This window comes from Phyllobates terribilis, unplaced genomic scaffold (assembly GCF_046119375.1).
Source record: "Phyllobates terribilis strain yellow unplaced genomic scaffold, ASM4611937v1 Scaffold_9__5_contigs__length_417890890, whole genome shotgun sequence".
NCBI classification, from domain to species: Eukaryota; Metazoa; Chordata; class Amphibia; order Anura; family Dendrobatidae; genus Phyllobates; species Phyllobates terribilis.
In genome coordinates, this window is record NW_027362769.1 from 84427150 (window position 1) to 84451470 (window position 24321).

Genomic DNA, 24321 nt, shown 5'->3' on the forward strand with positions numbered 1-24321 from the left:
TGGGCTTATTAGTCCACAAAACATTTTTCCAATAGGCTTATGTCTTCTCCAGATGATCTTTAACAAACTTCTCCGGGTCAGAAATGTTCTTTTTGGAGAGCAATGGTTTTCTTCTTGTAATCCTGATGTGCACATCATTATTGGTCAGTGTCCTCCTGATGGTAGACTCATGAACATTAACATTAGCTAATGTGAGAGAGGCCTTAGAGATTATCTTGGGTACCTTTGTGACTACCTGAACTATTATTCACCTTACTATCGGAATGATCTTTGTTGGTCGACCATTTTTGGGGAAGTTAATAATGGTCTTGGATTCTCCCCCTTGTAACAATCTGACTGTGGATTTGTAGAGTCCAAATTCTTTAGAGATGATTTTGTAACCTTTTCCAGCCTAATGAGCATCTGCAATTATTCTGAGGTCCTCAGAAATCTTCTTAGTTTGTGCCACAATATACATCCACAAACATGTACCCACTCGCACCTGATTTTCAATCAATGTCATGACAACATCAAACTAATTCCACCTTCAAATTATCTGGTAATCTTAATGGTTCATATACTTTTGCCACATTTTACTTATTCCTCCAAAAAAAAACCAAAATCTAATATTTTTTACTCACTTGTTTGATCTGGTTCTCGTTATCTACTTTTAGAACTTGTGTGAAAATCTGATATAGTTTAAGGCCAAATTTATGCAGAAATATGGAAAATTCTAAAGGGTTCACAAACTTTCAAGCACCACTGTACAGAACGAGATAATTTTGCCTGTTTGACCAAGGCCTATTTCACACTGCAGCTTTTAGGTCAGTATTTTGGATCCTCATTGATAAGCAAAAAACTAGGAGTGGACCAAGAACACAGGCAAAATGCAAATAGTTCCATTATATGACTTTGACTCATATGACGTAAATTTTTCCGGATATAACTCATATCCATCATTAAAGTCCATGGGGTTCTTCCAATGCCAATATTTTTTAATGGACCGAGTGGTTCACACAAAAAAATAGACTTGTCTGTCTTTTCACCATTTTTGTGTTCTTACATAGTTTTGCAAAAATTTACAAACATGGAGAATATGCAACTATCCTTTTCAAAGCGGAAGAGGATTTTAACTCTAGTGCCACCTACTGGTTGCAGCAATCCTAAAAGTCAATATCTACCTTTTAAAGAGCCTTGTCACCTTGTCACATGTCTTAGGGTTAAAAGCCAAACCAGACACTCCTTTTGCAGATAAGTATTTTGGGATGTTTGCCCTTCATCAGTGCTACATCCAATAGATGTTACTAGAGTTTATGTTCTCTTCCTCCCTGCTCCCTGAAGAGGCTATTTAAAATCTCAGAGGAGCATTGCATGGCCTATAAGTCTCCTTACACCAGCTTGGCTTTCTCCACAAAGGAGAAACGTTCCCCCTTACACTCACAAAAATGGAGAGTTTTTCTTGTGTTTACGAAAACTGCACCAAAACTGAACAAAAAACTTCCACTTAAATCTAAATATACCTTAATATTTTGGAAAATATAACAGTTATTACAGAGGTTTAGCTGGACTTTAACATTTCCCTGTTATGGCAGCTGTTGCAGCATGCACTGTACACTGTATGACGGTTTCGTGCTTTATGGTGTACTCACTCAAGCCTCTGCTCTTCATTCTTGCGGAGATTCATGTCTCTTTCCACAACCTCCCATACATGTTTGGCTTCATCTTCGCTCAGCTTGGACAAGTCCAGTTTTTTCCCCATGGTGATGGATTCTGTATTCGGTGGTCACCACAGCTGTAAGATCTAAGAGAAGAGCCAGTAGATGTGATGCAGCCGGATATCTGTGTATCACATGAAGCACTGGCAGATTAACACTGTATGTCATTGTAACTGATAGGCGCAGAATTGACCTAGATAATTTACAGAAAGTCCACATGATACATTGTTTTTTTTTCCTCTGGAGATGACATGTGATAAGAAGATCATGAAAACGTAAGACAGGAAATGAATTAATAAAGTCAGAGAAGAGAGTCAAGAATGGATCATGGAAGCACGTACTGGATGTATATACAGCATTTACACACTTATATTGGAGGAGCGAAGATGGGACCCAGGTTACAAAGTGCTGAAATTAAAAGGGTTAAAAAAAGCATATATAAACTCTATTTTATGTAAGATGAGATTTTCACTTCAACTACCATGAAAAGGACACATTCCCTCATTTCTAAAAATGAGCGTGAAACGATTCACATGAATGTCTGTGCCGAAGGCGGTCAGCTGATAGTCATACCACAAGGGGCTGATGTCTGAAGATAGCATGTGCCCTTGACGGCCCTACTTCTCTCAATGGTCTTATTGTCAGTTTCAATTATGTGCATTAAAAATATTCTGCTTTGAATGTTCCGTCCTTGTCACACAAACCTTAGGGGCCAAACGACTGAAAAATCAGTTGCAATTCCCTTGGCTTTAACTTGTACGATGCCTGAGGACTCTGCAGTGGACTAAGCAATAGAATAATAGAATGAGGGCTCATTCACACATCAGTTTTTCTTGTACAAATTCTGTTTTCATGGATAGCACTCACACCTAAGATAGTCCTCGGACTGAGAGGTCCGCACAAAAGCACGGAGACATGTTTGATATTGACCCGAGTGTCGTCTTAAACTCGCCCATGAAAGTCTACGAATCCGTGAAAAAAAATCAGACAGCACTCGGATGCCGTCTGTGTGCTGTCTATATTTCATGGACTGTTTAATAGGACAAGCTGAAGAAACATCCATCAGTTTTTTTTTCAGTTGAGAAAAACTGTTGAAACTTGGACCAAACTCTGATGGTAAAAACTGACACTCTGATCAAAAACGCTGATGAAAGTCATACGAGAAAAATAACTGACATGTGAATGAGCTTTTAGGGTACGTGCCCATAATCAGGAATAGCAGCGTTTGGACGCAGCTCACCTACGCTGCGTCCAAAACGCTGCGTTCTACATTAGAAGCACAATTGATGGGATTTATAGAAATTCCATGTCTACTGTGCTTCTATTTGATGCTGCGTAAACTCACCCACGGTGCAGGTTTATGAGCCACAGCATGTCAATTTCTGTTGCGTCTCCACAACAGAAATTTCCACAGTAGAATGTATTGGATTCAGTAAATCTGCATGATTCACGGAACACATGCAGATTTAACTGCATGATTGAACGCAGCGAAAATACACTGCCTCCAAAGCGCTGTTATTTCCTGACTGTGGGCAAAATACCCTAAAAGATACGGGACCCGTTTCATCATTTGCAGGTTTTTTTTAAGTCACTTTTGATTTTTGCTTTGTGGTATTTGTTGACTTTCCTCAAATTGGTGCAACATAAAAAATGCTATTATTTTGTTTTGTTCCTTTTTTTGTGCTTTATTAGAGTTAAAAGTTGCATGACCCGTATTTGCAAAAAATCTAACATTTGTGCAAAAATTTCAGCATAAAAAAAAAATTACTTCAGGGGATTACAAAAATTTTGCAACTTTTTAAAAGGTTACAATAAACAAGTAGAAAAGTACTGCAGCATAAAAGTTTGGCAGAAAAAAAAATAGTCTTGGAACAGACACTGTGCAGTACCGGATACACCTTTAGGCCATGGCCCCACTATCAGTATTTGGTCAGTATTTTTTCTCAGGAGTGGGAGATAAACTCAGGAGTGGGTGATAAATGCAGAATTGGTGACTTGTGTCTATTATACCTTTTCTCTGATTGTTCCTCACCTGGTTTTGGCTCCCACTACTGAGAAAAATTACTGGCTGAATACTGACCAAATACTGATAGTGGGGCCATGACCAAAATCGGTACAGTGTGAGAGAAAAAAAAATTTGCATGCCATATGGAGCATCAGTATGGCATCCGATTTTTATGGATATATTACAATTATGTAACATAGGAAACTGTAAATGGTCCTGTAAAAGATTAATAGCTGCTGAGTAAAAAAAATGAATTGCATACTGACAGCACATGGATGTGACGCGCCCCTGGGCCTGCTGTGTCGTGCGGCATCGCGCGCACGGGGGCTTACCCGGAGCCGGATCAGATGGGGGTAGTAGTCTCGTGGCGGTGACCCGGTCCGTGCCCAGAGAGTCAAACTGAGCGGCAGTCTTTAGCAGTAGATGTTAGAATGTTCGACTACGCCACCCGTTGAATGCGGCTATGAAGCCGCCGCTGCAGGGCAGACCGCTGAGGCCGGTGGTAAGGTTGTGCAGCGTAGCTGGTAGAACCCCCAACGGGAGGGGTATGACCTCAGGGCAGCAGATGTGGATGATAGTGGAAGTGATGGTGCAGCAAGGAAGCTCAGAGACGTGTGGTGCAGTTTCAAGGCTTTTACTCACAGGTGTTGCTCCGGTCACTTTGGCCAGCAGTGACCACCCGAGCCGTGCTGCGTCCACCAGGTGCGGGACTCGGCCAACCCCCAGGCAGTTCCAGAGCGTGGTCCCAAGCTCCCCTCTATTCCTTCCTACGGGCCGTCCTCACCAGGGACCCACCTTTGTCCGACTCCCTCGGGTCTTTTGGTGGCGAAACCTTTCCTGGCTTCCCTGACCCTATGCGTGGTTTGCCTTCCTGGTGGATATGGTGAGGGGTCGCGCCAAAACTTGTCCACGACCTCCGGTTCCTGGCTAAGGATGTTTAGCCTCTACCAGTTTGGGATCCGGTACCCTCTTCTGCCAACCCTTCACCCGTCTTAGTTCACTTGTGGGATCTCAGGGTTCCCTCTAATTGTGTCTCTGGGCCTTTCACTGGGTTTTTCCTCTTCTTCCTCTTTCTCTGCGCTTCAGGCCTGGCCCTGGAGCTGGGCCCAGACGGAGCCACAGCTCCCTGTCAGCCCTCTCTGGCTGAGCTCTCCCTCAGCTTCTCCTCAGACTCAACCTCCTGTCTCAAGATGGTGCCCACCTCTTATACTCCCTCTGACACCCGAGCCCAGGTGACTAGCACCCAATGGGCTCCTACCAATGCCCAGAGTCCCTCCCCTGTCTGCTCCTACACTACTGGGATGTTCCTCCCCCCCCTCCCACTCCAGCCAGGGACAGACGCTGTCGTACCTGCACATCTACCTAGTGGGAGTACCGTTGTTCTGTCCCCCGGAAATGGGATGAGTGTAGTGCATGCAGCTAACTGAGCTCGGTCCCACACTCCATCCTTACCCGGGAGTGGAATACCACACCTCTGGTTTGAGGTGCAATACCCCTGTAGCAGCCGAGTCCTCGGGGTGCTACATTCCCCCCTGGTAAACCACAGCACGCCCTCGGGCTGTAAAAGAATAAAACAAAACATACAAAATTTTTTTAAAGTACACACTAACATATAAAACATTATAAAAAAAACATTATCAGAAGATATAACATTACAGGTACCTTTTTAGATTACTATCTTAGCAGCATAAACTTTTGATATAAAACTTTTCCATATAAAGCATTCTTGTTCCTCCGGCCACGGTGCAACTTATGACCGGGTAAAGTGCAACAGTCACTAGAGAAAACAGTTCTTTATAAAACCAGAAGGGGGCGCTTTAGGAAGCGCAACTATTTACAGGGTATGGCCGCTCTCAGTCCTCGGCCAGTGGGGATAGGGGAATGGCTGCTCACAGTCCTCAGCCTGGTAAGGGATAGGGGCACACAGGAAACAGTCCCTTTAAACAGTTCCACACTAGTCCCAACGGGGACCATACTCTGATTAGCAGCATGTCAAGTACCCTTACGGGTAACTATTTACAGTACTTTATTTGGGCTACTTCCCTTCAGTAGCGGTGTCTTCTCCTTGTCTCCTCCTGAGGATAGTCTTCAGACCCGTCCGGGTCCTCTTGATCTTCCCCATACTGCAACTCCTCCTCCGTCAACCGGTGCACGTGAAGGGCGTATGGTCCTTTGGCACACTGGTGCCGGGTGAAGGTAGCCTCATCACCCGGGTAGAGGTCACGTCCTCGGTGTCCCTCCGGCAGGTGGCTCTCAACATCCCTGCGGGTGACAAAGACATCGCCGGGGGTTCTGTGATCCCGGATAAAGCCCCAGCCGTGCTCCATTTGAAACTTTATGACAGTCCCGGTGGAGCGGGGACCGTGGGCCGCACAGCGGTTTCGCCGGGTCCGGCTTTTCTGCTCCGCGCTTTGGACCTGCAGCCGCTCCTCGCGGACCCGCCTCTCTTGCCGTTCCCTCTGAAAGACCTCCAGCTGTTGTCGGCAACACTCCTCACGTTGGGCTGCGGCCGCCCGGGTCTCTTGGGTGAACCCCATGAGGTCTTCGCCGGTGGGGTCCCATACAAATTGGGCCTCCTCCAGCAGGAGCGGAACAATTTTGGCGGGTGCCGGAGCCGGGATCAGAGGCTCACACAGAGGCCATTCCTTTCGGAGTCGGGGGTTGACGTACTCCGGTGGCCAAACGAAAGGCAGCCCGTCCGGGCTAGTATGCTGCGCAAACAGATCTTCGCCCAGGGGCAGCACTGTGGAGGTTGAGGGCGCGGTGGGGGCAGCGGCGCCCGGATTCACCAGGCCTTGCGACCAGGCCGGTGGCACTCTGAAGGTGAAGGGTACTGTGGAGACGGCGGCGCCCTGGGATACTCGGCCCTGCGACCGGGCCGGGGGCACTTCCTCTTTTGCCGCGCTCAGGGTCAAGGGGCGTGGCGTATCAGAGGGCACGACCGCGGCTCCTGCCGCTTGAGGCCTAGTTGGAAGCAGCGGCGGTGCGGCAACGCGCGGCTTAAGTGGAACTTCGGGCTCTGCGACGGGGAGCTGGGGCAGGCTTGCGGCTACTGGGCACGGGGTGATGACGTCCCCATTACCTGCTTCCATCTCTGCGGCTCCCTCCGCGTCGTCGTCTCCGGCCTCCGTTCCTCCTGCACCATCCTCAGGGGCAGACACGCTCCACGTTGCGGGTGGCATCCTCTGCTGGCGGGTTCCAGCCTGCTGGACCATCTCTCTCCTCCACTCGGCCAGCGCTTCTTGCTGTACCCGGGCCATCTTCCGGGCCAAGGCCTCCAGCGCGATCTGTGCACGCTCCCGATTTCTGGGGAGCTGTGCCAGGATCTCCACCAGGCCTTCTGGGGTGGCAGCCTGTAACATGTTCCGGACCACAGGGTCGGTGCTGATCGACTCTCCCTCCATCTCCGGGTGCGATCTGTCCAGACTCCTCCAGGCCGCACCCATCTTCTTGGTTTTGTTCTGTATCCGCCCCCATTGAGGGTGGTCCCGGGGCAACTTAGTGATTGTCAGTTCCAGGGGCAGCCCTCTCACGCTGATGGACATTTCTATCATTGCAGTCTCTGCTGGTGGGGGCGGTTTCTGCTTTTGGCGCCATTCCTGGACCTGGCCCACGATGGGAGGTGGCCTCTTGCCACCCTCTGGCACGCCCATAATGGAGTCCGCTCTGCCAGGGCGGGAAATCATCTCAGGTGGCGGGAATCGTCTCCTTATGGCGGGAAACTCCGTGGATGGCGGGAAAAGGCTGCAGATGGCGGGCAAACGGCGGGAAACGATCCGAGATGGCGTCCGATGGCGGGAACCCTCTGGAATTGGCGGGAGACTCCTTTTTACGGTAAATGTGAACTTTTCTTCAGGCACGCAGTACCCGTCGGTTGCGGGCACGTAATCCTGCCGACTACGCCAAAGGTTGACGCGCCCCTGGGCCTGCTGTGTCGTGCGGCATCGCGCGCACGGGGGCTTACCCGGAGCCGGATCAGATGGGGGTAGTAGTCTCGTGGCGGTGACCCGGTCCGTGCCCAGGGAGTCAAACTGAGCGGCAGTCTTTAGCAGTAGATGTTAGAATGTTCGACTACGCCACCCGTTGAATGCGGCTATGAAGCCGCCGCTGCAGGGCAGACCGCTGAGGCCGGTGGTAAGGTTGTGCAGCGTAGCTGGTAGAACCCCCAACGGGAGGGGTATGACCTCAGGGCAGCAGATGTGGATGATAGTGGAAGTGATGGTGCAGCAAGGAAGCTCAGAGACGTGTGGTGCAGTTTCAAGGCTTTTACTCACAGGTGTTGCTCCGGTCACTTTGGCCAGCAGTGACCACCCGAGCCGTGCTGCGTCCACCAGGTGCGGGACTCGGCCAACCCCCAGGCAGTTCCAGAGCGTGGTCCCAAGCTCCCCTCTATTCCTTCCTACGGGCCGTTCTCACCAGGGACCCACCTTTGTCCGGCTCCCTCGGGTCTTTTGGTGGCGAAACCTTTCCTGGCTTCCCTGACCCTATGCGTGGTTTGCCTTCCTGGTGGATATGGTGAGGGGTCGCGCCAAAACTTGTCCACGACCTCCGGTTCCTGGCTAAGGATGTTTAGCCTCTACCAGTTTGGGATCCGGTACCCTCTTCTGCCAACCCTTCACTCGTCTTAGTTCACTTGTGGGATCTCAGGGTTCCCTCTAATTGTGTCTCTGGGTCTTTCACTGGGTTTTTCCTCTTCTTCCTCTTTCTCTGCGCTTCAGGCCTGGCCCTGGAGCTGGGCCCAGACGGAGCCACAGCTCCCTGTCAGCCCTCTCTGGCTGAGCTCTCCCTCAGCTTCTCCTCAGACTCAACCTCCTGTCTCAAGATGGTGCCCACCTCTTATACTCCCTCTGACACCCGAGCCCAGGTGACTAGCACCCAATGGGCTCCTACCAATGCCCAGAGTCCCTCCCCTGTCTGCTCCTACACTACTGGGATGTTCCTCCCCCCCTCCCACTCCAGCCAGGGACAGACGCTGTCGTACCTGCACATCTACCTAGTGGGAGTACCGTTGTTCTGTCCCCCGGAAATGGGATGAGTGTAGTGCATGCAGCTAACTGAGCTCGGTCCCACACTCCATCCTTACCCGGGAGTGGAATACCACACCTCTGGTTTGAGGTGCAATACCCCTGTAGCAGCCGAGTCCTCGGGGTGCTACAGATGACTAGTGAGAAAAAATAGTCCCACTCTCCTTGATGAGAATTGGACCCATTTTTTGGACTGTTTTTTGGGCTGTTTGTTTTCTTAATTTGTCATTCAATAAACAAAAATGCTGAAAGCACTCAAAAGAGCGCTCGAGCATCTTTTCCCATTGACTTGTATTTTAACGTATAGAGCAGGGGTCAGGAACCTTTTTGGCTGAGAGAGCCATGAACGCTACATATTTTAAAATGTAATTCCGTGAGAGCCATTCAATATTTTTAAAACTAAATACAAGTAAATCTGTGCATTTTATGAACTGAGCACCTTCCCTCTTGACAACCAATGCACATTGCTGTGCAGAAGCAGACCAGGATAATTATTTGACGCGCCCCCTGGGCCGTGGGGGTTACTCGGCAGCCGGGCCTATGGATGCCGGCGGGGGGGATATCAAGGTGGCTGGCCCAGTCATGGCCCAGGTCGGTCAATAAAAAGGGGAATTATTTATAGGGGATTTGTAAAGTGTTCGTGACGCCACCTGTGGAATGCGGCTAAAGGGAGCCGCCGCTGCGGAGCAGTCCTCTGAGGCAGATGTTAGGGCAGCTTATGATGGAACGGCTCCTCACAGGTGGAGCGGGCCTCAGGGCAGTGTAGGGGTAGATGGTGGATGCTGGTGAGAGACGGCAGGACGGTCCCGGAGGAAAGACGGACACTCACACGGGGGTAAGTGTGGCGCCCCTGAGGGTTCGGTCGCCACAGAGGTACTGCACCTCACCCAGAGGTGTGTTGTCTCCCTTCTCTCAGGTAAGGAGGGAGTGCTGCACGGGACCCCAACACCTACATCCAAAACTACACTACTCCAGGCCAGCAGGAGGGGCAAGACGCAATGTAGTTTTCTGCTGAGCCCTGTGCCTGTCTGGGGTGAGGGGAACCCAAAGGTAGGGGGAACCAGTAGTGGGTGTGGGTGGAGGAAGTAGTTTATGGGAGCACTCATACACTAGATATATAAAAAGGTAGACATCTTAAAACGGGAGTTGGTTAGTTGGTTGAGTAGGAAAAGTCTGGGAGCAGAGGCTCTGTAGGAGCTCTGCTCCACCACAAGGGCCTAGGACTGAGGCCCAGGAGGGGAGCAGGGAGTAAGCTCCGTTCTTCAGAAGGGATCCTAGGGGGGAACGGCGAGTGCAGGCGGCACCCATACTCCCCGAACCTGCCAAGTGTCAGGAGGATTTAGGCCGCGAGAAGGGGACCAGCCCCTGTCCCAGTCGTGCAGCTTCAAGCTTCGGCTGGAAAAACCGGAGGCTTCAGACTTCTATAGCCAGAAGCCAAACCCCCACTTCAATCTAAGTAAGGTCAAGCAGGTCTGTGCAACTCCGACGGACAGGGGGGACCTCGCAGCACCCAAACAGGATTCACAGTGGGAAGCGCAGGGCAGGAGGGAGTAAGACCCAGCGTGAAGTCGGTCTAGAGAGGCACATAAGAAAGAGGGGTTCTGCCAGGTACACCCGAACTGCCTGTGGAAGGACTGAACCCCTGCCCGGTGAACGCAGTGCAACGCGGGAGGCTTGCACCAGTACAGTGCACCTGTGGACTTTCTAAGAACTGTGAGTAAACCTTGGATGACTGCACTGAGCTGCCTCCGTTCCATTCTTTTCCGGCGCCATTTCCCTCCCTGCACCACAACGCCCAGCGCACCTCCATTTATCTACACTGCCCTGAGGCCTGCTCCACCTGTGGGGAGCCGTTCCATCTCAAGCTGCCCTAACACCTGCCTGAGAGGACTGTCGCAGAGCTGGTGATCCTCACCAGACACCACAGATGGCGTCACGACCAATCCCCCTATAAATATCCCCTTTTTGCACTGACCGCCCTGGGTCACGGACCGGGCCAGCCACCGTGATCCCCCCCCCATAAAAACAGCCATAAGGCCCGGCTGCCGAGTACCCCACGGCCCTGGGGGGGAGTCATAAGCTTCAGTACCTTTACTGGTGATCATGCAGGCACGGTCCAGGGTACTCCAGGCGAACGGTGCACTTTTGGACTCTCCCCAGTGAGCGGGTATAGGGCCTCCTGATCCGTGGCTTTACTCGCTAAGCTTCTGACCTGCCTGGAGCTAGGCCTAGCTTGGTTACTGTCTCTCTCTCTTGCGCCTGCTGACCTGGTGGTAGGGCCTTCTCTTGGAGATCACTCTCCCTTGTCGCTGGGGCCTCCGTGACTCCTAGCCCTGGTACTGTAGTCAGTGTTTGGTAAACCTGGGACCTGTAGTCCTCCAGGGGTTCTGGTGGTCCCTACTGGGTATAAAGGGACCCCGTAGGCGCGGACCCGGTGTCCGGTATATATCTCGGGGTGAGCCTGGTATGCTCCTCTGCCCCCTCGCTACTTCTCCCTTCTCCTCTCGCCTTCGGCCACACTCAGGGCCCTCACTAGGCTTCCACTCGTGTTGTAGGCCTTGGCTCGCCTAAGCACAGCAGCCAGCGTGCTGCCTCTTCACTGGTCTAAGTGCCAGCACACTCTCTGACTCTAGACTAAAAACTGAGCTGCCTGGCTCCACCCTCCCTATATATATCCCTAACAGGCTCCCTCTGGTGGTCTGAGGTGGTAGGGTGGAGGTGTGTGAATGTGTGAGGGCCTCTTGTGGAGAAGTCCATCCATGCACCCTTCTGGGTTCTGTGGCACCAGTGCGCAGCAGTGCACCACTTCCCCCCCCCTAGTAAAACTCAGTACTCCTGGACTGAAGCATTTTTTTCAAAACAGGTAGCAACAATAACAACAATATTATAATAGCAACAATAATAAGGTTACAATAAGTCCTGTAACCTGGTGTCCATTTCACCGATGAAGGAACACTAGGAACATGAGGGACCCGCCTGAAAACCCTCAGCGTAGGCCCTGGGTGTGGCTACAGGGCTTAGGTGATCCAGGTGCTGGACCACGTCTTCGTCCATGCCAAACGGGTTTTTGTTCTGTGGTCACTTAAGGGGCACTCCAGGGAGTGCAACTATGTACATGACAGTTTTTGGGCTGCTCACAGTCCTTATATACCCTCACGGGTAACCAATTGCTCATAAAAATTGTCCATTGCAATGTAGAAACAGGGCAATAAATAAATACATAAATAACACAAAAATATACCCTACGGGGTAACTATTTATACTGCAGGTATTTCTCTATTTACTCTCTATTCCTGACAGGGGCCTGGCCTTTCGTACTGCGTGTTGACCTGCATAGTACCGGAGTGTGGGTGGTATCCGTGTCTGCACTGTCTTCCACTCTGTCAGTTCTACGGGTTGGTAGATTGTAAAACTGCCTTAACCTCTCTATGGGACTGGCAAGCATACCATTAGCTGGGCCTTCTGGCTCTTCTCCAGCCAGGGATCCTTCTTCCGGGGATTCTTCCTGAGCAGGCTCTTCCGGGGCACTTACAGGTCTTACTTGCAGTGGAGGGTCTTCTGGCTGTTGGTAGAAGTGTATCACAGGTATTATTACAGCTCCATCCAGTTGAGGCCAATCTGCCGGGAAATCTAAGACAGTATGGAGTACATCTTCTTTTGGTTCTTCAGTCACTATAAGAGGTGCTTCTTCCTGGGGCTTCAACAGACTTGGGCACAACTTCAGATGGTCTCTCGATACCGTTGCAGTTGTTCTTCCTCCGTCTTTACTGATTAGACAGGTTTTTCTATTGTCGAACTTGGAATCCAACACAGTGTAAGGCTCTCTTTCTCACTGGTCGTCAAGCTTGTGGTTTCTTCTCTTTCGCTTCAGCACAACTTTTCCAGGTGTTAAGGGTTCTGCTGGTGCACTCTTGTTGTACTGTGCTTCCTGCTTATCTCTCACCCTATTTAGACTGTCTTCGACACAGGCCTGTACTCTCTTGTACTGCTCCTGTCGAGTCGTATCCCAGTCTTCAGTGGACATATCTGCTTCTGGCTCTACCACTCCAAGCTCCAGGTCCATGGGCAACTTTCCGGGTCTTGATCTCATGAGGTACGCTGGAGTACAATTGGTGGAACTCACAGGTATGTGATTGTACAGATCTACCAGGTTAGGTAGTCTGTCTGGCCACTGATTCCTTTCTTCTAGAGGTAAGGTCTTCAGCAGGTCTAGGATGATATTGTTCATCTTTTCACATAGACCATTGGTTTGAGGGTGGTACGGCGTAGTCCGAATCTTCTTACACCCGTACAGATGGCTAAACTCTTTGAACAGCTCGGCTTCAAAGGCAGGGCCTTGATCCATCAGCACCTTATCCGGGTATCCATGGGGCCTGCAGAAGTATGCTTGAAACGTCCTTGCTGCAGTTTCTGCTGTCAGATCCTTGACAGGGGCTACCACCAGGAACCGGGAATAGTGATCCACCATGGTCAGGGCATAGGAGTAGCCTGACCTGCTGGGTGACAGCTTGATGTGATCCAGAGCGACGATCTCCAGGGGCTGGGTTGTCTTGATGGACTGCAAGGGTGCTTTCTGGCTGCTGTAGTCTTTTCTTCTGAGTCTACAGGGTCCACAATCCCGGCACCACCTCTCTATGGAACTCCGCATTCCAACCCAATAAAACCGACTCTTCAGGAGGGTTTCCAGCTTCTTCCAGGCAAAGTGCCCTGCTTGATAGTGGCAGGCCTCCAACACCATCTGGATGTCTGTCCTGGGCACTACGATCTGCCATACCATCTCATGGGTCCTAGGGTTGACATACCTCCGGCACAGCTTCTCTCTATAGATGAACAGCCGGCATCTCTCATTCCACAGTTGCTTGGCTTGTGGAGGAGCATCCTTCTCCAGGGAGGAACCTTCCTGGGTTATCAGTTCTTTGATACGGCTGACATCCGGGTCGCTGTCCTGGGTCTCCTTTCAACTGTGATGAGGTAAAGGGTTTAGTGTCTTACCACGATACCTCCTGGAGGTGCGCTGCTCGTGGACCATCCCATTTCTGTGGAAGGCAGGTAGCTCAATCCCCTCCAGGTCATCCACTTCTTCTTCACTGTCCGACTGGTGAGGCATCCTGGATAGGGCATCGGCGTAGGCGTTCTTGTGGCCTGCCCGGTATTTGATGGTGAACTGATAGTTTGACAGTCAGGCCATCCAACGCTGTTCCATGGCTCCCAACTTGGCTGTCTCTAGATGCGTCAAGGGGTTGTTGTCAGTATAGGCTGTGAACTTAGTGGAGGCTAGGTAGTGCTTGAATCGTTCAGTGATGGCCCAGACCAAGGCCAGGAACTCCAACTTGAAGGGGCTATAGTTTTCTGCGTTCCTTTCGGTAGGACGAAGCTTCCTGCTGGCATAGGCAATCACCTTTTCTTTGCCATTCTGCTTCTGACTCAACACAGCTCCTAGTCCCTCGTTGCTGGCATCAGTGTACAGCAGGAAAGGTTGGCTGTAGTCAGGGTAGGCCAGGATTTCTTCGCCAGTCAGGATCTCTTTCATCACTGCAAAGGACTCAGCCTGTTCTTTACCCCACTGGAAGGGGGGTTTTTAGCCTCTGTTGGACTGTCCTACCAGGAGATCTTGCAAAGGCGCTGCCTTCTTGGTGTAGTCCTTTACAAATCTCCGGTAATACCTGACCAGTCCCAGGAACTGACGTACCTCCTTGCGATTCTTCGGTTCCGGCCATTTCTGGATGGCCGTGACCTTCTCCGGGTCTGGTGCTACTCCTTCTGGACTTACGATGTGCCCCAGGTACTGAACCTTCTGTTTGAGCACGTGGCACTTGGAAGGCTTCAATTTCATCCCATACCGGGACAACGACTCAAATACCTCCGCCCGGTGCTTCAAATGGTCCTCATACGTCTTGGAGTACACTATCACGTCATCCAGGTATAGCAGCACGGTCTCAAAGTTACAGTGTCCAAAGCAGCACTCCATCAATCTCTGGAACGTTCCAGGGGCGTTGCAGAGTCCGAACGGTATACTGTTGTACTCGCAGAGTCCCATTGGGGTAGTGAAGGCCGTCTTCTCCCGGTCCTCCTCAGCAACTGCTACTTGCCAGTACCCACTAGTGAGGTCAAGGGTAGAGAAGTAATTTTCAGACCTTAGTGCAGCCAGGGATTCCTCTATGCGGGCAAAGGGTATGCATCTTTATGTGTTATGCGATTTTCCTGTCTGTAATCTACACACATCCTCATGCTTCCATCCTTTTTCCTGACCAGGACCAGGGGAGCTGCCCAGGGACTACAGCTATCTCTTATTACCCCTGCCTTCTTCATGTCATGCAACATTTCCTTCGCTTTCTGGTAGTGTGCTGGTGGTATGGGCCTGTAACGTTCTTTGATGGGTGGATGGTCACCTGTGGGTACATGGTGTTGTACCCCTTTAATCCTCCCAAAATCAAGTGGGTGTTTGCTGAATACCTGTTCGTATTCCTGCACCACCCTGTATACACTTTGTTTTTGATGGACAGGAGTGGCGTCAGTCCCAACATGGAGCTGTTGACACCAATCCCCCACCTGGGTTTCCGAGTCGTTATCCTCCACTCTGTCTGGTGAGGTTAAGGACTCCACTGTGTGGATAGCGTTGTTATTTACAGTGTACAATCTGGCAACAGTGGCATATCATGGCAATTTGACTTCGTCCTCTCCATAGTTTAGGAGGCGTATGGGCACCCTCCCATTGCGTACATCCACTACCCCTCTGGCAGTTAAGAGTGTAGGTCTGTGCTCTGAGCTAATGGGCTCCACTACCGCCTGGTATTTCTGTCCCTTGAGACCTATTGCTGCCCTACACCAAATCAGCATTTCACTCATTGGGGGAATCACAATGGGTATTGGGTCTGTCACCCATACATTATCAATTTCACCACCTGATAGATTTACCTGTTGCTGGTACAGGAGGGCTCGAATCTCTCTCTGGAGCACCTTCCTCTGCCCTGGTTTGGCAGTGTCAGCAATCTGTTGGAGCAAAAACAACACTTCTCCCAAACTGTTACCAACAATATTTTTACCAAGTATCATATACAAGTCTGTATCACCAGGGTTAGATTCTATGACAATTAGTCCTTGGTCCTTTAGTTCCACTCTCCCCACCTTCACTGTCAAGTCCTTAACCCCTACTAGGTTAAGAGGAAGGCTGTTAGAGGCATACATGGAGAGGTTCGGGGCTGGTGGCTGGAGTTCATCTACAGACCAGTACCTTTTGTAGAGGACATCAGGTATGATGGTTACCTGTGAGCCCGTGTCCAGTAATGCAGGTGTTGCTATCCCGTCCAGCACGATGGACAGGAAAGGCCATGCTCCTACGAACCGGTGATATCAGCTTGATGGGCCTGGTTGATTTGCTCCTGGGTGTCGGCCCTCGGCCCCAGGGTTTGCTCGTTTAAAAGACACTTCCGCGCTGTGTGGCCTGCCTTGTGGCAGCGGCAGCAGATGAATTCTCCTGGAGGGCGACGTTGGTCGTTGGTCCTCCCACGGGGTGGCGTTGTCCTCCTCCGGGGTGGCGTTGTCCTCCTACGGGGTGGCATTGTCCTCCTTCTTCTCCTCATCCAGGGGACATCCTCAGGGCTGTCGGCCAGTAGGATCCTTCCCTCCGGCTCAGGCTCCGTCTGTAGCTGCAGGGTGCTCTGGACAGTGACCAGGGTTTTTCTTAACTGGCGCACTTCAGAGTGCAGGCTGTCCAGCTCGCTGGGAGGCACTGTTTGCATTTCTGTTTCAGCCGTTAATGAAGGAGCAGTGGGTGCTGCAGGCACTGGGGTGGCCCCACCCTGGTAACACTGGATAGCAGTATCTGATGGTTCCAGTGGCTGCAGACCCTTAATAGCCGTGTCCTTCAGGGTGTGGAAGGTGGCATCTGGATGATCTAAGGCCCACCACCGTACAGTTCTGCTCTCCTCCTGGGACCTCAACCCCCGGATGAACTGTTCCGTGAGCATTTTATTTTCATTTTGTATGGTGGCTGGACTAACCTGTTTCAGGGCCCGCAGGGCTTCCTGTAAGCGCCAGGCGTAGTCCCGGACACGGTCCTCAGGTTTCTGGACACAGTGGTAGAACCTCATCCGGAGATCTGTCTCAGTGCGGTTTTCAAACACAGTTTGCAGTCTCTTAAAGATGATGGATACTGATTCCTGGTCTGCGGCTGGCTAGGTTTCAACTTCCCGCTCTGCGGCACCAGTCAATTGTCCCAGCACAACAGCAGCTCTCTGCTTACCAGTCATAGAATACATGTCCAGTACACCGCATATTTTTCTCTTGAATCCAGACAGGGTGTATGGTTTGCCATTATACTGGGGAAGCCATTTCGCTCCAGGGATATACGGCAGGGCCATGGGTATCAACGGGGTCACGACCCCTGCTGGTGGAGCGTTAACCGGTGATCTGGCGGCTTGCTGGTCGTCGGCCATGGTTGCGCCCCCCTAGTAAACCGCAGCCTACCTTCTTCACTAGTTATCAGGTAGGCCGCAGCTCCGCGGGCGATGGTCTTCTTCCAGGACCTTGCAACGCTCGCGTCTGACGTCAGAGCGTGCACTGGACTCGTTCGAGGACTTGACGCTTCCTGGTTCGACGTAAGGGGCGGGGCGTGTCTTAGGATTCGTGCGCTTCCAGCGGTTACGCCTTCCCGATTCCCACGGTTACGCCCCTCTTCTTCCCGCGCGGTGACAGGAAAATGGCGGATAATGGCGGGAAACCTTGGAAATGGCAGGAAATCTTCACCACAGTAAGTGTTACAGTCTTTTAACGCGCACAGTACCCGGTGGCAGCGGGCACGCAATCCTGTTCGTGACGCCAAGGTTGACGCGCCCCCTGGGCCATGGGGGTTACTCGGCAGCCGGGCATATGGATGCCGGCGGGGGGGGATATCACGGTGGCTGGCCCGGTCATGGCCCAGGGCGGTCAATAAAAAGGGGGATTATTTATAGGGGATTTGAAAAGTGTTCGTGATGCCACCTGTGGAATGCGGCTAAAAGGAGCCGCCGCTGCGGAGCAGTCCTCTGAGGCAGATGTTAAGGCAGCTTATGATGGAACGGCTAACCCACAGGTGGAGCGGGCCTCAGGGCAGTGTAGGGGTAGATGGTGGATGCTGGTGAGAGACGGCAGGACGGTCCCGGAGGAAAGACGGACACTCACACGGGGGTAAGCTTCAGTACCTTTACTGGTGATGATGCAGGCACGGTCCAGGGTACTCCAGGCGAAGGGTGCACTTTTGGACTCTCCCCAGTGAGCAGGTATAGGGCCTCCTGATCCGTGGCTTTACTCGCTAAGCTTCTGACCTGCCTGGAGCTAGGTCTAGCTCGGTTACTGTCTCTCTCTCGTGCACCTGCTGACCTGGTGGTAGGGCCTTCTCTTGGAGATCACTCTCCCTGGTCGCTGGGGCCTCCGTGACTCCTAGCCGTGGTACTGTAGTCAGCGTTTGGTAAACCTTGAACCTGTAGTCCTCCAGGGGTTCCGGTGGTCCCTACTGGGTATAAAGGGACCCCGTAGGCAGGGACCCGGTGTCCGGTATATATCTCGGGGTGAGCCTGGTATGCTCCTCTGCCCCCTCGCTACTTCTTCCTTCTCCTCTCGCCTTCGGCCACACTCAGGGCCCTCACTAGGCTTCCACTCGTGTTGTAGGCCTTGGCTCGCCTAAGCACAGCAGCCAGCGTGCTGCCTCTTCACTGGTCTAAGTGCCAGCACACTCTCTGACTCTAGACTAAAAACTGAGCTGCCTGGCTCCACCCTCCCTATATATATCTCTAACGGGCTCCCTCTGGTGGTCTGAGGTGGTAGGGTGGAGGTGTGTAAATGTGTGAGGGTCTCTTGTGGAGAAGTCCATCCATGCACCCTTCTGGGTTCTGTAGCACCAGTGCGCAGCAGGGCGCCACATATTCCCAACTTCATCCAGCAGTTTCTTAAACTGGCGATCATTTAAAGCTCAGGCAACAATAAAGTTGACCACCTGAATGACCAGCAACATCACCTTACCAACCTGCTCGCCACACATCTGAGCACAACGCGTCTTCTGATGTAGGAAGCAGTGAAAATTTAGGATAGGTCTCTTTTCATGTTCACGAAGAAGCGCTACCAATCCTTTGTTTTTCCCCACCATGCATGGAGCACCATCAGTACACACCGGAAGTTTATCCATCGGTAGATTTTTTTCTTTAGCGAGCTCAGTGAAAGACTTGAATAAATCCTCCCCTCTTGTTGTCCCTTCCATAGGCAAAACACAAGACTTTCCTCACATAGCGTGTCACCGACAGCATACCTTGCAATCACGCTGAACTGGGATAAATGGCTTACGTCTGTTGACTCATCCAAAGCGAGAGAAAAGAATGGTGCTGCATTTATGTCCTTCACTTATGTTGCCTCAGTTTGATTTGCCATCATGATGGTACGATCGTGAACACTTCTTGCCGACAGAGGCATGTCTTTTATTCGTTTGATTATCTTGTCTTTATCCGAAACGTCGTCAAAAAGTTCATTGGCAACATCAAGCATGAATGTTTTGGGATACTCTCCATCTGTGAATGGCTTTCCGTTTCTCACAATTGCTAAACACCAGCAAAGCTGGCCGAATTCCAGTCACCTTGTTGGATCCAAACATGGAGTTGCTGCTGACTAGCTTGCACTCTGCACAGTAGCTCTTGACATGCTTTCTTCCTGCTGTCCCCCACAGGATATTTCGATGCAAATGTAGTATGGCGTGTGTCGAAGTGCCGCTTTATATTTGACAGTTTCATCGATGCAATTTTATCATTGCATATTAGACACACTGCAGAACCTGCTCTCTCCACAAAGGGGAATTCCTCTATCTATTCCTGCTGAAAAGTACGACATTCCTCATCTTTTTTTCTTTTAGCCATCTTCTTCAATAAAAGGGTTTCTGCAATTAGCTAGCTGACTACTTGATTAAAAGAAGGGAAGTTTACTTCCATATGCTGGAGGTGTCCCTGACTTAAACCATGTGGGGAACAGAGATGGCGTCTTTGCTCTTAAGGGGAAGGGCAAACTGTACCCCCGCAGTACTGTGTAAATAGGTAACTGGCGTCCCCCTAATTGACTGGTGGCATGAAGAGTGTTATCTGCATTCAGGCACTCTCTGACTGACTGATGCGGCTGCTGCTTCTTGCCAGTGGAGTTTAAAATGGCGCCGCCGCTTCTGATCCGCACCACAGGAAGCCATCACCCCTATAAGGCGCCCGCTCTCCTGACAGCTAGAGCGGTGCTTGAGCGAGCGGGGCACAGTTGCTGCTACGCTGGGGTGAGGAGAACGATGGCTGACAGGAACTCCCTATACCTGCTGGTGAGCTCGCCTCCGGTCTGCGCTTAATGATGACTCACCCCAGCATAGCAGCAACTGAGCTTCGCTCGCTCAAGCACCGCTCTAGCTGTCAGGAGAGCGGGCGCCTTATATCCTGGGTGATGGCATCCTGTGGTGCGGATCAGCAGTGATGGCGCCATTTTAAGCTGTCAGTGGCAGGTAGAGCGGACACTCGTCTGGGAGCCTGATGCAGCCTTCAAAAGAGCCACATCTGGCTCGCGAGCCATAGGTTCCCGACCCCTGGTATAGAGCATCTTCAGAGCAGAAAATGCCTGAAGAATGGTCAGGTCACTTGTTTTAGCCGCGTCTTTTGAAATCTGAAGCAGTTAAAATATACTCAAAAGCTGAGCTTCAGAGGAGTACCAAGATGGGAGCCAGGGTAACCCATTGGTTCTCCGTGATCGCATTGCGGGGGCTGGTGGATACTGGTGAGCGAGTTCACCATGATCTGTAATTAACAGCAGCGATCTCAGCTATTGACGGTCACTGCTGTTAAAGGCAGATGCCGGCTATTTATTACAGCCAGCATCTGCCCTGTATGGAGGATGCACAGCTCCTGAACCCACTCCATACACGCATACTGACAGTAGGGTGCACAAAGGGGTTAATAAATGTTAAAATATTGCAAGCTTGGCAGCGCTGAGCTAATGCCTTTTAGCTCTGTGTGCAGTATATTGCGAGTATATTGCTGGTGTTGCATAAGGTTAAAATAACAATAAACTTAATGTACCAGTGAATGCCATAACTGGATAACTTCCAGTACGTTCAGCTCCAGGGCGCTCTGCTACACGTTTCTAGTTTGTTTTCTGAGATAGCTAAGTGGTGGCTAATAACTCAGCTCAATCTTTTTACAGCTCTCAAAGCTGAACAAATGTGTGTAGATCCTGAAAACATCCTGCTCTTGTAAAATGCTTGATGCCGCCAAGAGGTAATCCTTATATAGGGATAGAAAGGGAGCTGTGAGCTCCTGGGGTCAGTATTAATATCAGTGTCAGCCGCTCCCACCACACGCAGGTAATGGCACCATGTTTCTATATGCCACTTGGCATAGACAGGGTGCCAGACTTCCTGTTTCAACCTAGTCTCTACCTATGAGGAACCCAAAAAGCTGTGGGGATAACTAAATCGAATGCAGTTGAACCTCAGTCCTGGTGCAATAAGGGCTAAATAGTCCTTCTGCCACAAACCTAGTTAGTAGACAGCAGCATTCAAGTGGCAGGGGAGTGCAGCTGATTATTTCATGGTTTAAAAACAGGCAGGGAAATGTTTTACCTCACAGAAAGAATCAGCTGCGATCCCCTGCTGTAATGTCTGTATACTCTCTTGCATCTGCCCCTACCCAGGAGCTGTGGTATGATCAGACCATATTCCTGCACGGTCAGACACAGCCATTACACAGTACACAGCAGGGGCACATTTATAAGATTATCTCAGCACAGAAACATTTTATATAAACACATCCAATTGTGGAAGTTAATATTATTCCAAGATCTATTGATTAAAATGAGCTTTCGTTCATGGGAAAACCCCTTTTTTAAATGCACAAGTAATTTGCGTTGCATCAATGATAATGATTAATTTTTACTTAAAATGAAAAATGTGTTTTTGCATTCAGATGTTAAATATTGTTTCATGTTATTTTTATAGCCTTTAAGAATAGGACCTAATGTTTCCATTTACATGGAGTTACATCCAGTTCTATCTTACACACATACATTATTGGTGATTTTTGTATTCTGTGTTCTGATTATTCTCTTATTTAGGGCTTATATATCTTTCTGTTATGCCTCCCTCCTCCCACCAATTTTTCATGATCTGTAATATAGAGCCAATGCAAGTGAATGGGCTCTTATCACTAGTAGAAATCCCTGTGTGGTATAGCGACTGTCTCTTTAAATTTTCGGGTTAGTTTATTTAGCAGTCATAAAGTACACTGGAGTCCATAAAGAAAAACACAGCCCATTCGGCTAAAGAGACAAAACAAAATACAAAACTTGCAGCACAGTCCGTATCCCGGCCAAGGTCTGGCCACTCACAATTAGCCACACACAGGTTCAGCACAGCCCGTGCTAGCTCCTTCCTGAAGCAAAATTTCCCCAGGTACTGAACACACCTGAGTGTCAGGGCTGGCTATTTAAAGCCCAGACATTTCCTTGAATGGAGGGATGGTGGATAACGTCCCGCCCTGCACTTCGTTATCCACTGAAAACATTCCCCTTGTAAATGTGGTTCTATTAACTCTCTCTGCACCTACTTGTGCAGGAGAACTTGCATGTTTTCACATCACTGAGGCTAAGAGTCTCAGCGACACATACCTCCCTTCTGACACACTACCATTGACTTTGTCAGACCTGGTATTAGGCAACGTTCACACTTTCAGTATTTGGTCACTATTTTACATTAGTATTTGTAAGCCAAAACCAGGAATGGGTGAAAAATACAGAAGTGGTGACGTGTTTCTATTATACTTTTCCTCTGATTGTTCCACTCCTGGTTTTGGCTTACAAATACTGATGTAAAATACTGACCAAATACTGAACGTGTGAACGTGGACTTACCTGAATTATTTTCAGACCTTATTGTGGCTGCATAAAGTGTATTGAGTAGAAAATACAGCCATAATATGGTTGTGTTAACCTTCCCTAAGGCTTTATTCACACACCAGTATCAGTACAGAACATGAGTCCAGTGTCGGGCTGAGGTGCCAAAGGCCCACTAGAAACTGACTCCAGGTCCCCACTTTTCAGCTTCATGCAAATGTGACATTATCATCAATCACAAATTTATATTACAGTAATCTGGGTAGATTGATAAATGAATGAGATGCTGCCTTTGTCTGTACATAGTGATGAAAGTATATAGTGCCAAGTACTGCTCATATAAGAGGGTGGTGGCCACTCCTGCACAGGGGCCCACCGGAGGATTCTCCTGTTCTCTTATGGGCCAGTCCAAGCTTGCATGTGTCAATCTTTCAGTTATAGTTTTTCTCCGCAAATTGCCTCTTCAGCTAGAGAGAGGATTTGAACGCTATAGTGCCACCTATTGGAAGCAGCAATCCTACAAGTCACAATCGACCCTAGTCTTGCAATATGACTTAGGATAATAGCCAAATCAGAATCTCAATTTGCAGACATGGTGTTTCGGGCTGTTGGCCCTCATCAGTGCAAAGTATGAGAACTTATTTGGCTAGTTTTTCTCTGTAAAGTTCACTCCTGGTTTTGGCATACAAACACTGATGCAAAATACTGACCAAATACTGACGTGTGAATGAGCCCTTATAAAAAGGAGAGACAGGTGGCAACGGATATGGTGGAATCAGGTTCCTGCAGCTGCTTTCTCTGGGGCTGTATACAGAATACAGGTTTTAATGCAAATCATCACAGCCCTTCGGCTATTCCCACTGACCAGATTTCACACGTCCTCACTATTTCATTATGACATCACAGTATTATATAGTAATTTAATGTATTTATCTAATGTGGATATGTGAACATTCTCCTTATGTCACTGTCTCTGCTCCGTTTCTAAATTTCCATAACTCTATTACAACGAAGTGACATTTCTGCTAAGAAAGAAATAAGGGAGATCCCAGATGTCAAGACCAAATGTATGCAACTTTTATAAGATACCAGACGGCAACAGCAGGAAAGTGTTTCCCCTTTAAGAGATAGAATCAATGCGTCTTACTCCAGTGTCACCGCCTGCTGTGTGTTCTGACTGTTACCAGTTATTCCTCCTATTCTCACAATATTACTATATGGGACAATAGAAAAGAAGACGCATTTCAGTAAAACATCAAAACATATGATTCACATATATGTTGCCCAGAAATAAGTGAGTATATAAGAGAGCGGGGATCTACAGGGGGCCGTTACCTGATGCTGCAGCTGGAATGTCAAAGCTCCGATTCTCCGTAAAACCAGATTGTGTGTATTTGTGAGGGGAGGGCAGGTCCTATCCTGTCACATAGTGCTGCCCTCCTACTGCCACCTCCCATAGCCACAGGCAGCAGTGCCCTTATCACATGAGCGTAGGGCAGGGCACAGTGTGGGCACAGAGCGCAGATCAGGTCAATAAATGGATGTACGGAAAAAAACGCATACACTTCAATTTATTACTATACAGTATTATCCTTAGAATTGTCTTTATGATTTATATGGTGCTCATTCATGTACAGCATATACAGTAGTAAGGGTAACATTCATCAACGAGAGGACACGTCACGTCAGCACACTATTAATCTGTCTACTTAACTTATATAAC

At 49.8% G+C, this 24321-nt stretch overlaps 1 protein-coding gene across 9 annotated transcripts in view; it reads right to left on the minus strand.

Annotated features, from left to right (window-relative positions):
• MLPH (melanophilin) overlaps positions 1-24084 on the minus strand; it is a 139708-nt gene extending 115624 nt beyond the window's left edge. For 6 of the 9 annotated variants that reach the window (XM_073646687.1, XM_073646688.1, XM_073646685.1 and 3 more), the window contains exons 1-2: positions 23934-24084; positions 1629-1780 (exon numbers count right to left, since the gene is read on the minus strand). In XM_073646687.1, coding sequence (XP_073502788.1) covers positions 1629-1738 — 110 coding nt within the window. In that variant the 5' untranslated portion in view covers positions 1739-1780; positions 23934-24084. Of the gene's footprint in view, positions 1-1628; positions 1819-23745; positions 23812-23933 lie in introns of all 9 variants that reach the window. The other 3 variants (XM_073646682.1, XM_073646681.1, XM_073646689.1) reach the window with 3 other exon arrangements.
• Between the last annotated feature and the right edge of the window lie 237 nt (positions 24085-24321).